General features: G+C 54.1%; 1 protein-coding gene across 3 annotated transcripts in view; it reads right to left on the bottom strand.

Annotated features, from left to right (window-relative positions):
- Positions 1-3,433: 3,433 nt before the first annotated feature.
- Positions 3,434-17,176, bottom strand: part of ANXA6 (annexin A6) — a 47,401-nt gene continuing 33,658 nt past the window's right edge. For 2 of the 3 annotated variants that reach the window (XM_053665876.1, XM_037156901.2), the window contains exons 18-26: positions 16,529-16,619; positions 15,644-15,723; positions 15,049-15,102; positions 10,148-10,165; positions 9,406-9,502; positions 8,133-8,228; positions 6,331-6,389; positions 4,937-5,059; positions 3,434-3,847 (exon numbers count right to left, since the gene is read on the bottom strand). In XM_053665876.1, coding sequence (XP_053521851.1) covers positions 3,788-3,847; positions 4,937-5,059; positions 6,331-6,389; positions 8,133-8,228; positions 9,406-9,502; positions 10,148-10,165; positions 15,049-15,102; positions 15,644-15,723; positions 16,529-16,619 — 678 coding nt within the window. In that variant the 3' untranslated portion in view covers positions 3,434-3,787. The remainder of the gene's footprint in view (positions 3,848-4,936; positions 5,060-6,330; positions 6,390-8,132; positions 8,229-9,405; positions 9,503-10,147; positions 10,166-15,048; positions 15,103-15,643; positions 15,724-16,528; positions 16,620-17,176) is intronic. The other variant, XM_053665877.1, reaches the window with a different exon arrangement.

Raw genomic sequence — 17,176 nt, 5'->3', positions numbered from 1 at the left:
GCCCACCAGCCTGCCTCTGTGGACCTACTTGGACAACTCAAATTTCCTGCTCGTCTATCTTCAACCATAAACCGAAGGGAGTTTGCCTCGGGAAACCCGAGGTCTGAGGGGAGCGAGGGTGCTGATGTACTGCTTCTGGGTGCTGACACTGGGCTGGTCAACTTCACACTTCTCCCTCCCGTAGTCCATCTGCTTGGTCCAGCTCCCACCTTGGGCGGAAGAGGACAGGTCAGCAGAGACAGCAGAGCAGGCGTCGGGAGCCCCAGGTGCTGGCCCCAGATCTCAACCTGGGTCACAGCCCTGGTCACCGGGCCTCCGCTGCCTGACCTATGAGACAGGGGCCGCTGTGGATGACCCCCAGGACCATCCCGCCAACCCGTGACATGCTCCGGACGGACCACTAAGGAGGAAAGGGAGGAATGGTTACGGACACCCTCTCCCGTGGCCTCCTTCTGGTGGCAACTCCTAGCTCAGCAAACCCGGGGCACAGAGACTACCAGGGGATTTCACTCAGCCAGCGGTTCCCACGCTGCTATCCAATGGCAGGAAATGTGACAGTGGCAATTCCCAAACAGCTGCTCTGTGCCCTGGTTAAAAGGGCAACTCACTCCCAACCAGCCACTTCCTTCAGACATTTCCTTGTGGCCCCAAAGACCAAGGCTGGCACATCCCAGCCCAGGGCTTCTGAAAGGGCTTGCCATGAAGGGAGGCTGCGCAGCTCAAGGCAGGAAGGGGACAGGGAGGCGTCAGAGGGATGGTCCTGGGTGAAGGGGGAAGGTGGGAGAGTGAGTGTTCAGGGTGCTTATGTAAAAGCTCTGAATGCGGCTGGGCCAAGGCTGCAGCGACCCTGGGCCCATTGTTTCCTCTCTGTGGAAGTGACGGTTGTCTTTCTGTAAGTGAAAGAGGGAGGTGAGAATTTCTGAGGGCCCCTTCCACACTTAGAACCCTCACAACCACCGTCCCCCTCTCCCACTTTGAGACAGCCGCGGTTTGGGCTTCTGCTTTCTCTTTCCTTTTAGCTTTAGTTTAGTCCCCACTTCTCTCCCTTGAACTCTGGCCACAGAGGCAATCTCCGGCAAGTTATCTGTTATCAGTTGCTACAGGTGTTTTGGAGGGAGCTGTGTGGGACATGGGGATGGAAGCTCTTAAGGATTAGGACCAAGCCAGTCTGACTTTGCATCTTTAGCCTCGAGTACACAGCAGGGCATGTAGGAGCCACTCCATAAGTATGAGCTGTGTGAATGAATGAGTGAGGCACTATGGTTTCAGGATAGTGGCTACTCCCCCCACCCCCCCCCCCCCCCCCCGCTACCAGAGATCCAGGAAAAAATGGGGTTTGTCCACTAGGCACCTGGGTCTTAACAAGATTGTTGCAATAGACTCCCACTGGCCACCCTCCCTCCAGATCTTCTCAAATGCAGGGCTAGATGCACCTTCCTTAGCCAGAAAGGCTACCCGCCCCCATTTGTAAGATGGAATATGGACACACACAGTCCTCTGTAACTGGACGTGAACTCTTATTTCTAATCTGGTCTACTTTATACCACAAACCCTGAGAGCCCCCTACTACTAATCCCAGGCCACCACCCACCCACTGTATGAAAACTAAGTGCAAAATGCATGTTGGGAGATTGGCAGAGTATCTTGTCCACCATGAGTGCAGTTAGTGCTGCCCTCATTCCCGGCTTCCAGGAGCCCCAGAACTCCTGGTTTCTCCACGTGTGTTCCCCTTGGCCTCAAGGGGCCTCTCAACTTCTAGTCCCTCAGGTCCCATTGCTTTTCCCTTTCCACTTGCAGCCCATTTCCCCTCAGTACCTATTTTTAAGGAAATTTCATATTTGTGTTTGGATGCCTCTGCCATCTGCAGCTGACTTTTTGAGAACAAAGCTCAGAAAACATCGTGGGATCCATGTCGCAGGCCCTGCAGTGGGGCCTGGCTCGGGGCGGGGGCGCTGGCAGGCAGCCCAGGCCTGTTAGGACCCCACTGCACTCCCACGTGCCACCTCCCACTCCACAAAGGCTGCAAGATAAGCAGAACCGGGGGCCTGTTTTACAGGTGAGGAAACTGAGGCTCAGCGATGACATGCCCACAGTCAGTTAAAGGCAAAGTTTTGACCCCACACAGCCTTAATCATTTTGTTCATTTATCTTCAGGGAACAGTGAAGTTGGGCAAATACCCCCAAAAGTTCAGCTCACTCTCACGGGGTTTGGGCTCACAGCCTGGCAGAGGGCAGGAAGTAGAGAAGACACAAGGTAAATTGTCTCTCAGACGCACTTTGTCAGAGACGAGAGAGGGCTCTTCAGAGATGTTGGGTCCAGCCCTAATTGTACAAATGGAGAAACTGAGGCCAGGTGAGGGCACTGGCTAGTACAAGGTCACACACTGAGGGAAGGACAAGCCCGGATCCGCTGTCTCCCAACCACCCAGGGCCCCTGCACCAGCTACAATAAACACACAATGAACTTCCCGATGAGGCTGGGCAGCCGGGACAGGGCACAGCTCTGCCGCTGTGCCACATCCCTGGACAGCTTTAGATCCGAGTCTGGGGTGGAAGCAGAGCTGGGGGAAGGGAGGCTGAGAAACTGCAGTCGAGTCTCCTGCTTATCAGTGATCTTCACGAAGTGGAAACTTTCCGAGGGCCTCCCCAGATCACGATCACAGCTGGTGCCCTTGAAGGGTTCAAAAGAGGAAGTTCGGGTTTGCTCGTAGTGGATGAGGAGCACACAGACAAACATCGAAGCAGCAGGAGGGGCCCGCGATGCTGGGTCAGACTCACTTGACCCTGGGCTGGCTCCAGGGAGGACACCCTGGGCTGCGGCTTCTCGGTCAAATACACAGATCCTCACTGGACCTGCGTTTGTGTGGGTCTTTTTATTTAGAGAGAGAAGTGTAAAGTAAATTATTTGGAGGTGCATCCTAACTGTCAATGTCAGAAGAAAAAGCCAAGATCTTTTGCCCCCCTCTCTCCTTTGTGAGTGAGCTAACAGACTCGGGAAGGAAAAGAGGCTGCCCCAAGGTAAATTGTCTTCCAGACTCATCTTGTCAGAGATGTGTGTGCTTATAACATATTCAGAACTGCTGCGTCCAACCCTTGTACAAATGAAGAAATTGGGGCTGGTGAGGGCACTGGCCAGTCCAAGGTCATATACTGAGGGAGGGTCAAGATCAAACCCATTAAGTCTCCCAACTGCCCACAACCCCTGCACAGCTACCTCTGTTAAGTGTGTGTCCGATGCACACTGGAACCCAGGTATCTGGACCCACTGGTTCGGCCCGCTGGCACCCAGATGGAGGCAGGAGATGAAATGGTAGCAGACCTTTCAGTTGGCCGGAGGACATGTGCCTTCTCCCATCTGCCCTCCCACCCCCATCCCGAGAACATTCGGTTGGCACCTGCCACCACGCCCCACTGTTCAAAGCACAGACATTACTCATTTCATAGACAGAGGCTCAGTATGTGTTTGGATTTGACAAAGCCCAAATGGGGCAGAGGCTGTGGCAGGGACAGAAGGACGGAGGAGACAGTGGGCAGGGGAGGTGGACAGAACCTACGGCTATGGTTCTTCAGCTGCTCGGATGTGAGGAGTGACCGCTCTGGGCCTTCAGTGGCCTTTGGGGTGGGAGCCTTTCCTAAGCCTCAGTTGATGACAAGACCCTGCCCCTGCCCTCTTTCCCCCCACCCCTGCCCCTTCCTAAGTCTCTGAAGTTGGAGCAATTGGGCTCGGTCATGGTGGCTGGTGCAGACGACCATTCCTCAGTGGAGATGCCCACCAAAGCTGGTGGCCTTAGTCCTCGCCACCACAGATCGCCAGCAAGGCCTTCATGAAGTCTCCGGAGGTGTCACCCTGGCAGAGGCAGAGGGAGAGCTGAGTAAGTGACAACAACCCTGACGGCTTCCCCCCCCACCCCCAGCCATCCATTTTCCAGGTGCAGTCTGTGAATGTACAGATGTGTGCGTGTTTATCACGACCCTTTTCTATACGGAAACGGACGCGTACCACTCACACTGGTCTGAACCACACTTTTCTGAATGAAGAGAAGATCCCACACCAGCACGCATAGCTCCCCCTGCTTTTGCACGGCCGCATTGTATTCTACCACAGGGTTAGACCACCCTTTATTCAACAATCCTCCATGGAGGGCTTCCACTCCTGTCACCATAAACGGCACTGGCACAGATACTCTGCTCTTTGGAATATGTATGGCTACGTCTGTAGCGTAAATTCCTACACATAGAAATACCAAGTCCAAAGTGCACATGTTTTAAATTTGGGAATCTCCGATCTTCCCTTTAAAGGTGTACCACCAAGTCACCTCCCCACCACACCTGGGTGACACTGCCCGGGAGGTTTGCCACAGTCTTGTCAACAAGAACATCGGCCTTTAAGGTCTTGGTCAGCATCAAAGACAAGAAAATGGGCTCCGCAGTGAAAACAGTCCACGCAAAAGGATCACGTTACATGATTCCACTCATGTGAAATGCCCAGAACAGGCACATCTACACAGACAGAGTAGCTTGGAGGTGACCGAGGGCTGGGAGTGGACACAGGTGAGCGGGTACGAGGACTGCGGTGGCGTGACAGGCACGTTTTTAGGCTGGACTGTGTTTGCACAACCCGTCAGTCACATTTACTAACATTTTAAAAATTACAGGTGAATTTTATGGTATGTGAATTCTGTGTCAATAATAATTTTTTAAAAACAAAAACAAAGGCTCCTGGATTATCTGGAAATCTGCAGTGATAGACCTTTGCTCCATCTAGAATTTGTTGTGGTGTAAACAGGGAGGCAGGCCTTTCACGTAGCAACATCCCGGCTGTCCTAGGGGGAACGCATCGAGAGAGACACCGTGGGAATGAGAAAGACTTCAGTTCTTCCGCTCAGGGACCTGACACCTGCGCCCTTCCCGACTGACCTCCGGCCGCGCCCCTCACCTCAATGGCTTTGTGGAGAGACTTGTCATATTTCTCAATGAACTCCCGCCGAACGTTGAGCAGGTCAACCTCACTCCGGGACACCATGATCCTGGTGAGGGTCTTCTCATCCGTGCCGGCACCCTGGGCGGGGGGGGAGGTTGGGGGGAGACGCAGGGCAGGAACAAACAGGGCCATCAGGCGAGGACTGGGGCTGTCCATCTGCCTCTCTCCCCTGTCCCTCGGAAACCAGGGTGGGGTGCTCTGCCTCCGTTCGCCACAGACAGTCCCCACCCAGGCTCCCCTGGGCCTAGGACTGGGTGGGCAGGCAGAACAGCTTGTGTGAGTTGAAGCCTGTGCCCCTAAATTCAAATCTGCCTGGAACCTCACTAAGTGACCTAATTTGCAAATAGTCTTTGCACATGTAACTAGTCTTGGTCCTCCTGGATTAGGGTTGGCCCCAGACCCGATGACCTGTGAGCTTGTAAGAGGACACCCGTACACAGAGAGGGCAGAGACTGGAGGGTTCACCCACACGCCAAGAAACAGCAGGGCCCCTGGAGAGAGGCCCCCCCAGAGCCTCCGGAAGAAACCAATCCTGCCAACACCTTTGCTTTGCACTTGTGGCCTCTGTAACCATGAGAGAATCAATCCTGTGGTCACTTGGTTTGTGGCCATCTGTTGTGGTAGCCCTGGGAAGCCAGCACAGGGCATAAGGAGCAGGCCCAGGACGGATGGGCAGTGCGGGCCCCCAGGGAGCTCAGGTCACCAGCATAGGGGGCAGAGCTGGCACATGGTGAGTGGTCAGTAAATGGCTGTCATGTGCGGGCACTGCACAGGGGCTGAGGGGGTCTCTGGCTCGCTCCCACCAGCCAGGCTGCCCAGGCTCCATCAGCCCCTGAGGCTCCACTTGCTGGGCTGAGAGCTCGGCCAGCGTGGCCTGGTTTTCAGGAAGCCAGGGCCAGTCCCAGAGCCAAGCGCTTGTTACCTTTTGTGATCACTAGTCACAGGAAGCGGCGTGCTACCTGCTAGAACGTGAGCTCTGACAGGGCAGAGACTGTGTCCCTATCACCCAACTCTGGGTCTCCAGGGCAAGTCCCTCAACCTTGCCTGAGGGACTGGTCCACTCTTTCTGGTGGGGATATTTCCTGCGTGCTGTGGATGGTTAGCAGAATCCCTGTCCTTGACCTACCAGGTGCAAGCAGCTGTCACTCCCCAAGCTGTGACAACCAAAATGTGTCAGAGCATTGCCAAATGTGCCCTGGGGGGCAAAGCCACTCCCCACCCAGGCTGAGAACAACAACCCTAGACCAGAGGATGGCAATAGGTATGGAATGGGGGCCACGGCTGCCACAGTGCTGACCTGAGGGGTGGCGAAGTGCTGGAAGGGAAAGGGTCAAACGAGCAGGTCTTACCTTCATGGACTTGTAAAGTTTGTCGGCGAAGAAGAGAGGCTTGTTCTTGACACTTTGAACTGGCCAGAACAGAAGAGGGACATGAGGACGTTGGTCAGAGCAGTTGTGCCCAGACTCTGGGTGGCAACTTCTCCCACTCCCTCTCCCCCAAACCTGGGCCTGAAGGTCATTGCCAACCCCCGGGTCACACTCAGGGCCTGACTCACCCACTCCCCCTTCCTGATGTCGCCTCCTCTGGCTCAGCCCTAGGCCTGGCTCTGGCTGGTTTGCAACTCACTTCCGGCTGAGGCGCCTGCAGCTCACCCACCGTGGTGAGCAGAGGACTCAAAGGGAGGCAACCCTCATGAGCCCAAGGCACAGGCCCTCAGCCTCCTCAATGCAGGAGGTTCACCAGAGAACTTGGTTAAGACTCAAGTGTTAGGCCCTGGCTGGGGTGGCTCAGTGGATGAAGGGCAAGCTTGCAAACCAAAAGGTCACTGGTTTGATTCCTGGTCAGGGCACATGACTGAGTTTCAGTCCAGGTCCCCAGTTGGGGACGTGCAAGAGGTAACAAACTGATGTTTCTCTCCCTTTCTTTCTCCCTCCCTTCCTGTCTAAAAATACATAAATAAAAAATTTTAAAATTAAAATAAAATACAGGTGCCAGGCTTTACCTAGTGACTCAGATTCCAGGAATATACTGAGCAGTAGCTCTCGGAGCCTGGCTCCTGGACAGCTGCACAGCGCCACCTGGGGACTTGGCGGAGATGCAGATTCTCACGCCCCACCCCAGGTGCGCTGAAGCTACAGCTCTGAAGGCGGGTGGCCAACTCATCCCACTCTGCTGGGACAGTCCTGGTGTGAAGGTGGCAGCCCCTGACCTCCCCCACCCCCACCTCACAGTGCCCGTCTGGCTGTACCAACCCACCCCTTTCTCGAGGCCTGGGGGTCTCTGGCCCTCAGCAGCTGATGGATTTCAAGGCTCCAGAACTGACATGGGGGTGTCTCAGCTTAAGGAGGAGGAATCAGAGGCCAGTCCCAGAAAGCCACAATGACTTTGGATAAAAGTATTTCTACGAGGAGGGCAGGAGGGGGCACAGTCACGCAGAGACAGCCCCCTGTGACAGGAACCCATGGGAGTGACAAAGCTGCCAGTTTGTGTTCCCACACCTTCTCACCCCAAGCTCCTTGGCTTGAAAGTCAAAGCTCCTACCTCCCCTCCCTCCCCCCACTCCTCCAAACACACTGCAAATTCCTTTGTGGCTTTGTCCTCCTCGATTGGAAGAGTTTCCCATCTGCCCTCCACTACTTCACCTTCCCAAATCCTGCCCTCATCCTGCAAGGCTGGACTTGACAGGCATATCCCTAAGTTGTATCACCTCCTCCAAGAAGCCTACCCTGACTTCAGGCCCAGGACTGAGTCAATCCAGTTAAGAGCAGACTTGGCAGAAACTTCCGCCCTCTGTAACCAACCCAGAAACCTAAAGCCTGCCTCAGGGGGCGCTGGGGCCTGCGTGGATGGAGTGATGTGAGGGGTGTGTGTGGGCACCCCTGGCCTGCAGGACATGGCACCCCTACCCAGCCCTCCTGGTTTCTTCCCCAGGGAGAGCCATTTCCTGCTCCTGCCCCGCGGCCTGGAACCAGTCCTCATGTTACCCCACCAATCCCACATTGGCACGACCCCTGGGGCCGGCACGCGGCACTGCTGATTTTCCAGTACTAGTAGCTGCCACGGCTGTTGTTCAGGGACTCTGGCCATGTTCTCAATGCCCCTGGCCCTTGCCCTTGCCCTCTAGCCCCTTCCTTTGGTCCCCGCCAGTTACCAATGGCCACAAACGCGTCTCTGACATCCCCAGACATTTCCTTCTTGATGACATGTTCCACGTCATAGTTGGTCATCTTGACAAACTCCTGGAAGACTGGCACCAAGAGAAGCCCCAGAAGTGGGGGGTGAGCTTCAGTTCACAGGGAGTGGGGAGATCACCCCGGTCCCACCCACCCAGCTCCATGCACAGGCTGTGCCTGGCAAAGTGGACAGGGGCAGCAGGTACAGCTGTGCCCAGGCACAACTGCTGTGGGAGGGAAGTTCTGACCTCAGCCTGCCTTGAGCTCAGAGCCTAATCCGTGTCAAGTCAGGCACTGCCCCAGGGCCTTGGTCAAGTTCTAGGAACCTGGGCTGGGGCCAAAGATGAGCGTGGGTCCCAGTCACCACTCTGCCAGAACTCACTGATCGACCTTGAAGGACCGCCCCCCCCTCATTTTTGGGCTGCCCCTTCCTGCTGTGTCAAGTTGGGACAGAGACTACTCAGTTCTCATAATTATAACACTAAGGAGGTTCCTCTGTGGCAGGCATTGTGCTAAGTGCTTTTCATGAATCATACTTTTCCCATCTTTACAGCAACTCTGTGTGGTAGAACTAAAACCCCAGGTAGGAGCCGAGGGAATTAAGACAGACGTCCCCCAACTCGTCCAAGGCTTCAGGACTGCTAAGTGGGACACTGGAATCCAGATGGCACGGCTCCTGGGTTCCTTCTTTTAGTCGCTACGCTAGAGCACTTCGCGAATCTTAGTGACGAGTGCCAGGCAGATGCACGCCTACAAGTTTTAGTGGAAAGGACCCTTCATGGTCACCTCACGTCAGGGCCACCGCATACGGGTGCACCCTGTGCAAGTGGCAGCCTGTGGCTCAAAGACCAGTACGCGGTCCTTACTTCATCGCCACCCCTCACTGCCTTGCTCTTGGCAGACGTCCCAGTGGGTCATGACACAGAGCCTCCGAGTCCTTCCCAACACAGAATCGCAGGCGGCCCCTATCAACCCATCGGGCCGGTTGGCCGTGGAGGCGAAAGCCACCTGTGTTGCCTCATCGCAGGTGTCCTGCCTGTTTTCTAAAAAAGTGGAGGCGGTTGGCCCAAGGTTGAAGGACACCAGGACTGGACCCCGGGGCTCCCTGTCCGAATCAGCCACCAAACTCCGTGGTTGGGGGAGGGAGTGGATGGGCGGGCAATCAGCTCCTCTCGTGACAGGGAGCTGACAGATTCTCAACAGACGTGAGGGTCTTCCCACTGAATTGGCAAGGGGAGGCTGAGGCCTCACCTCTCCGGAGGTGCGCGTAGCTCCGTGTACACAGGATGGTCATGAACCGCGTCTCCATGGAAGCTTTGTCTCCGCCGCTGGATGTGTCGGCTATTTCCTGCGAGCCCAGGTGGGGGCGAGGATTTGGGAGGGGAGACACGGGAACACCTTGGTTACCACTCACTACGGGGCTCTGCCCGAGGACAGTGAGGAGCTGCACTACCCACGCCACCCAGGGACACTGCCATTGGCCCCTTCTTCCTTCCTCGGCCTCCTCAACCCCCTCCAGTTCCCAGGAACCCTGAGGACGGACACGGGAGTGCTGCACCTCACGACCACAGGACGGCGACCCAGGGGAGGGGCGAACGGGTGCCGGGCGTGCGGGAGCTGGGCAGCGTGTCTGTGCGCGTGGGCAAGGAAACACGGCCGAGCCGGTGTTTCCCTGTGTCAGCAATGTCGCACACACCACGTACGTGCTCCCACAACGGTCTTCTAGCCGGCTACCAGTTCTGTTTGCACTGACTTTAAATGTCCCTTTAAAACAACCAATTTCCCACGGGCAGGGAGTGGTGAATGTTCGGGAAACACTTGCCTGGCCCATTTTCACCCAGTGGGGTTCTTAGAGGACAGGGAGAGAGAGAAGCCATGGGGAGGACCCCAGATCACTGCCTGGCTCTGCCCCGCTCAGCCCCACCCAGAGGCACATTCAGAACCACACCCTCCCTGGAGGTCTTAAAATCCACAGGGACACTGTGACACTCACCAAGATCTCAGCCGCCACCTGAGAGCAGGGAGGAGAGAGGGGGGGAGGCAAGAGTCAGAGCTAGGCCCAGAGAGGGTTGTCTGGGCACAGGGGGTGGGGGCCTGGCTCAGGGCAGCCCCCAGGGGACGGGACCACAGTGGGAGCAGGGAGGAGAGAAAACACCTTTTTCTGACCTTTGAGCCAGAGCTCAACATGGGGACAGGCCTGGGAATTAATTATAAAAATGCCCACCAGTAAGGAACACACAGGACAGGGCACTCTGCCCTTCATCGTCTCAGGCGGCCGGCCTAGGGCGATGTCAGACCTGGTGTGCTCACCTCCACAGCCACCGAGAAGCCAGAATGTGAGCAGGGCTGAGTGCCCTGCACCACTTGCAGAGGTGGGTCCCCTGAGGACCCACTGAACCCCCTTGGGTGACAGACAGGAGACAGGATGGCTGAGGCCTGGAGGGGAGAAGACTAACGAGGGGCACAGAGCCAACCAGGTGGGAAAAGGCCAGCTGTTCAGTCATTTTCAAAGGGTCTGTTTTAACTGTTGTCTCAGCCCAAGCACAAACTTCTGTTGGGAACGACTTTGTTAGGCGAATACTGTGACCTGGAGCACCTGGGGACAACATATACTGAGCCCCGCGTACCTCAGGATGAGTCTTGACTTTGCTTATGTCCCCAGAACTCTGCCGACCACTTTAATCTATTGGACAGGCTAAAACCACCCTCTTCCTAAACTTCCCAATAGCTTTATGCATTAGAAAACTCCTTTTCATTCTATAAGCTGGCGACATCTATCAAAATTTAAGATGCACATGCCGTTTGATCGGGCAGTTGTGCTGCTAGGGCTTTGCCTGTCAGATACGTCGGCAAAGTCTTCTGCCATGTAACACTGGGGGTTCACCGCAGCAGTCTCTGTAATGCAGAAAAACTGGAAACCGCTAGTAGGTGACTTGTTAAACAGGCTACGTATGGCTCACCCAACACTGAAAATAAGAGCCACACAGCCATTGAAAAGAATGAGACTGGTCTGCAGGGCTGGTGAGGACAGAGTCTCCATTTAAATTAAGTGAAAGAATAAAGCGCAGCATAATAGCGTGTCAGCGGGTACAACTGTGTCTCTTTATCTAGCTAGGAAAAGAGGGATGCCAGCTTTTGCATTTTATTTTTCTTGCAATCTTGTTTCTATTTCCTCAATATGCAAATCTATTATTTTTATTTTTTATTTTAACGTCAAATCAGAGTTAATAGGGCTACTGGGATTATGGAATGCTTCTGGTTTTTGTGATTTTCTACATTAAAACCAACCTAGCTGAATCCTGAAGTTGCCATTTAAGTGAAATGAGCTGAGTACAAAAGGATGAACAGTGCATGACGGCGAGGGCCCTGGAGCGGCGACACTCAGAGACAGGAAGCAGAGAGGCGGTGGCCAAGGGCCTGGGCGGCGGGGAACCCGCAGTCCCGGCCTGATGGGCACGGAGCTGTGGTTTACGAGATAGAAGAGCTCAGTGGGTGGGTGACGGTGGGGGCTGTGCAGCGACATGAATGTGCCCAGTGGCTCTGAACTGTCCATTCAACAATGCTTAGGATGGTAAAACTGGTGTTACATTATACACATTTTTATAAGTGTTAATGTACGTTTTACCACAATCTTTAAAATAACCGTGCTAAGAAACGCCTAGTATTTTTTTTTTAAAGGGGGATATGTTTTAAAAATTGAACAAAAAATAATCAAGGCATCAACCTTTTTCATTTACGTGGGTCAGCGAACCCCAGGGATACGTTTTTTCAAAGTGTCTTGACGACAATAATCTTTGCAGCACAGAAAATGCAGGGGGCTACTAAAATAATTGTCCAGAGTCAACACAAAAGCCTTTCCTTGTGAGCCTGGCTACTTCTTGCAAAAATTAATCTGGACTGTCCCTCTAAAAGTTAAACAGAATCTCACACACTCCTAGATACAAACTCAAAAGAAACAAAAATGCACTCACGCACAAAAACTTGTGGACAAATGTTTACAGTGAGCAGCATTATTCATAATAGCTCAAAAGCGGACCCAAAGTCCTATTGGCTGGTACATGGATTTTTAAAAAGTGATATATTCATAACCAAATACTACCTGGCAATGGATAAAATGAAGGAATACGTATGGTATAATATGGATGCACCGTGACAATGTTAAACTAAGTGAGAGAAACCAGTCTCAGAAGAGCACAGACGACGTGCTTCCGTTTGTGGGAAATGCCATTAGAGGCCCACCTGCAGAGGCGGGGAGTAGATTAGTGGCTGCCCGGTGCCAGCAGGAAATAAGGAGGAACTGCAGTGTGTACAGGGTTTCTTTGGGGATGATGAAATGTTCTAGGTCGACAGTGGTGATGGTTGTGCAAGGCTGTGAAGACACTAAAAACCACGAAATGTACACTTGAGATGGGTCAATGCATGGTATATGAATTATATTTCGCTAAAGCTGTGATATTAAAAGATAATCTAAGGACTGAATTATCTAAAACTGGCCATGATTTTCATTTCACACTGGGTCTATAATGAGATTATCCATATTATTTATTGCTCAAACCGGAACACTCAGAGCCAGAGGGAAGCTATTAGCAACTGCTGTGGGGCAAGAGGTGAATGGTGGACGAATGTCACCCTGCTCACAACAGACCCAGACTTCCTGGGGCTGGAGGGGTGCCCCCAACGCCCAGGGGGAGGGTGTGGAAGGGAGGAGCAAACACACACTGCTGAGCACCGATGTGCATTATCTGGATGGCTCTGCATGCCAAATGCCTTCAATTTCGGGATGCAGTTCCCATTTCACCTCCAGAAATCGATTCGAAGGAAAAATCATGCATGTGATAAAAGAGTTGGTTACTAGGAGGAGGGCTGCTTAAATAAAGTTCGGTAAATTCTTAAATGGAATAGTTTATAGCCAGTAAATGGTGTTGATTTTAAAAAATAATATGTAATAGTTTTAACAGAATATTAATTTTTAACTATTGTAAATCAGGGATGAGATATATACACACACACATACATACATCTATATGAATGACAACTAGAATGATCTATTCTAAAATAGTAACAATGGTTGTTACTAGCAGGTTCTGGGATTTTTTTGCTTACCCCTATTTTCTAAAGTTTCTACAAAAGCTATGTATTACTTTTCCAGTTGTGAGAAAATGAACCCACAGGGAGATCAGGGGCTAGTGACTGTGAATCTGGGAAGGCAGCTGAGTGGGGCCGGGGCTCTGGCTCCTCTGGTTGTTTCCACCCAGGTTCTCTCTCACCCCTTCTCCTCTGTAAAGGCTGCCAGCAAGGTTCACCCCTCCCCTCCCTGCTGGTAGCAACTGGAAGTGTAGCCTCAAAGGTAGACCTGGCATTAGGCAAAAAGCATTGGGATAGGAGAGGGGTGTGGGATGAGCTTTTTAAAGCCAGGTTCAGAGACCCTCAACAGCACAATAGGGCCACTCTGTTGAATGAGTGAATGAAATGCAGCCTCAAAAAGCCACTCTAGGGAGCTGGGTTCCCAGGCTGGCCCCCAACCCAAACACACCCATAATGCAGCTGGAATACCCATGAATGGAACCCTGCAGCTTCTGACAGCTGAATTCCAAATCAGGGGCTGGACAACTGGTTTGGAGGCTGCAGGGAAATAACTGTACTGGGTCTTGGAGGATATTAGATGTGGGTGTTAAGTGTGGGCTTTGGAGTCAGGCAGACCTGGGTTCAAATCACACTATGGGCACTTAGAAATTGTACCCTTGGCTATGTAAGGAGCTTCATTTACCTCCAGTTAAAAACAAGGGGGGGCAACATAAGAAAGTATAAAACAGTCTTAGCATCATGCTCAGCACTTAGTAAGCATTCCGATGGTTTTATAATTGCCCAGTTCCAGCCGAGGATCCTTCCAGCTCAGGTGCTGCTGTAGCATCCACACCTCTCTTGGTGGAACTGGGAAGAGAGCTGGTGCCCTGACTCCTAGTCCATCAGAGCCCTTTCCAACCCACCAACTGTGAAGGAACAGGGCTGGGTCCGCAGGCTGTGGTATCAGTGCCCAACTCCTGGACCTGGAGTGTCTGGGGGACTGAGAATAGCTCAGGCAGAAGAGACAGAGACCAAACCTGGGCCAGGCCACAAGGTGCTGGGAACAAGGCACAGGTGAGGGGGGACAGTGCACAGGGACTCAGAAGGGATTGCCCAGCTGCAGGGACACTTAGGGACAAAGGATTTGGGACTGTCCAGCTTCCATGAGAAGCATGTCCAAACCTCAAGTTCCCCAGCCTTAGGAGCAAGGCAGAAGCAGAAAAGCCAAGAGACCCCAGAGAACCTTCAGTCCCTCCTTCATTTGGTAACAACTATATATTGAGTCCTGGTCACGTGCCACTTTGGATACATTGGTGAGCAAACCAAAGATCCCAGCCCTGGATAAACTCGATTTCTAGTTTCTCCCAGGATGTAACCTTTACTCGGAGCCATTTCACAGATAAACTGGGAGCTGCAGCACTTACACCCCGTTCCCAGCAAACTCCCAGACCTGTTGCCTCTGGGTGAACTTCATCTGGGCTACCGATCTGCTGTGTGACTTTCAGGAGTCACTCGCCCTCTCTGGGCCTGTTTTCCCACGGTAACATGAGGAGTTTGACCTGCATGATCTGTAGACCCTTCCAGCTCTGAAGGTCTGGGGCCCTCAGCCTAATTCTTCACACAGGAAACACCAGTAAGGCCAGCACTGCCTTCTCGAACATCACTCTGAGAACCTTCCGAGTCTCACTTCTCAGGGTGGGGGGTGCAAATGGTGCCGAGTCTGAGTGTCTGCCCATCACACCAGCCACGCCCCCGCTGGGAGCCTTCCCCCTTCTGGAGCACCAGGGCCTGCCCTGGATGGGTGTCAGCTGGAGCCGCTGGGGGCCTCACCTGGGCATCTTCCCGGGCCTGGTCCCGATTTTCTCCTCCCTCCTCACGGTTCCCCTGCAGCAGGACCAGAGAGAAGGGTCAGCCCCGGACAGCCACCCACTTGGCCCCTCGGGAGCCGCAGGCCCTTGCTCAGCCACTCTGCCTCCCTGAAGGCTTTTCCCTCAGTTGCAGCGCGGGGACAACGAGCCCGGTGTCCCAGGGCGGCCTTCATGGGCGTTCCACGCGAACATCTGGAAGGCACCTGGCTCAGGGCCTGACTCAGACACAGTGCACTGGCAGCAGGGCCTGGCACCTGGGTTGTGAGAATTCGAGAGATGGTGATGGCAGTTCTGGGTAACAACACAGGGAAAGGTCACCCACGTGGCTTTGTCCTGCCAGCTGGGTGCCCAAAAGGCCAGGCTGAGGGCCACTGGGGATAGCTGCCCAGAGAACGTGGCACCAAACCAGCTTTGAAAAGTGTACAATGGAGAAGGCACTGACTGAGGCAGTAACTGCGTCCACAGGGGGCTGAGTTGGCAAGTGGGCAAGACACCCTCCCTGCTCCCTCCCAGGGCCCCAGGGAGCGGGGCAGGCCTGGGGCTGTGACTGCACCCACCGTAGCCAGAGAGATGAGGATCCTTTTGAAGTGGCCGGACGTGTCTGAGCTCAGAGCATCCTCCAGAGACTTGTGATAGTCTGAGACAAAGAGAGGGGTATGGGTGGCTACTGGCCAAGAGAACTGGGGGGTACCTGGAGGCCAGGACTTGAGCCAGAGTGGTGTTGGGGGTGGGGGTCGTGGAGATGAAGGAGTTTGTAGTTGGTCCGTGGCACATCCAGCCATCTGTTGGTCTTGACGCTGATGTGCCCGTCGGTCCTTCACCTCCCTCTGCTCCTGTCCTGGGTGAGGTCTCGCCTCTCCCATTAACAGCACCCCCTCTGCCTTCATTTCTCACCCCCCATCCCTCCTGCGTGACCGTTGCTGGGCCCGGAGGCAGGGCTCTGAGCGGGCCACTCCCCAGCCCACAACTTCTACCATTTTAAAGCTGCTTTCGAGAGGAAAAAGTTTCAACACTGGTGACCAGTATTCAAGGTTCTTCAGAATAATACGGGATCGCCCTTGAGAAAAATCAGTAAGAATTTCAAGACGGCGATGGCGTGGGAGAAGAGACAGAGACCCGGACAATCAGGCATGTGCCTTCTGAACACGGCCCTGGGCGGCTGCCCAGGTGACCAGCCCTGGAGCTGCCCCTCCTCCCCAGCGGCCCGGACGCCCTCTCTCCCCTCACTCCCAGACCAGTTCTCTTCCACCTCCAGGCCTTTGTCCCGTGGGCACTCCGTCTGGGGCACCCTTTCCCCAGACACAGGGCTGGGGTCACACAGGCACTTATCCAAGCCTCGTGGCCCAAGAGCCATGGGCAAGGTTAGAAGCTGGGGACCCTAGCTGTTCGACCACCGGCCCCCCAGTGGTGCTGGGCCCCGGGCCTCCTCCCCACGGACTCACCTTCCTTATACGCCTCATTGATGGCCCGGATTTCAGCATTGGTCCGAGTAGCCAGGATTTCGATGAGAGCCTTTTCATCGGTGCCAGCTCCCTGGAATGTCAAGGCAAAGACCTTCTGAACGGCAGCCCTGGCCCATGTGCAGAGGCCCACGGGCTCTAAGAAACCACCAGGAGGGGTTGCTCAGGCCACCGAGCCCCCTGGATCTTCTCCTCACGCCCAGACGTGGCCCCCAGACCACAGACCGTGGCCCAATCAGGGCTGAACACGCCAGCCTGTAAGATTTCCGGGACCTCCCACAAAAACGGCTTTGGACCAGAAGTTAGAAAGGAGAGAACACGTGGTCTATGTGTATGTGTCAGGACATAAGTATTTATACATAAGCACGTAAAGAGAACAGGGGACACGCATCACGTGTCAGCGACTGGTCTCTGGGTGGCGAGAGGCGGCGGATGGTTTCCATTTTCTTCCCTTGTGCGCTGTGTCCATCTTCTCAGTGAACACATATGACTTTGTCAGGAGAAAAAGTTTGGCGCTGGAGAAAACTGCTTTTGTTTACATTTGGCTGTGATGACCGACCCATTAGGTCTTCGGGACTGAGGCAGCCGGGGAACCCACTACCAAAGGACCCCCTTGGAGGGAGGCGGACA

Source organism: Artibeus jamaicensis, unplaced genomic scaffold (genome assembly GCF_021234435.1).
Source record: "Artibeus jamaicensis isolate MK-2021 breed Jamaican fruit bat unplaced genomic scaffold, CSHL_Jam_final contig_432, whole genome shotgun sequence".
In the NCBI taxonomy this organism is placed as follows: Eukaryota; Metazoa; Chordata; class Mammalia; order Chiroptera; family Phyllostomidae; genus Artibeus; species Artibeus jamaicensis.
Note: the sequence above shows the minus strand (reverse complement) of the source record. Positions and strands in the feature narration are given on the sequence as shown.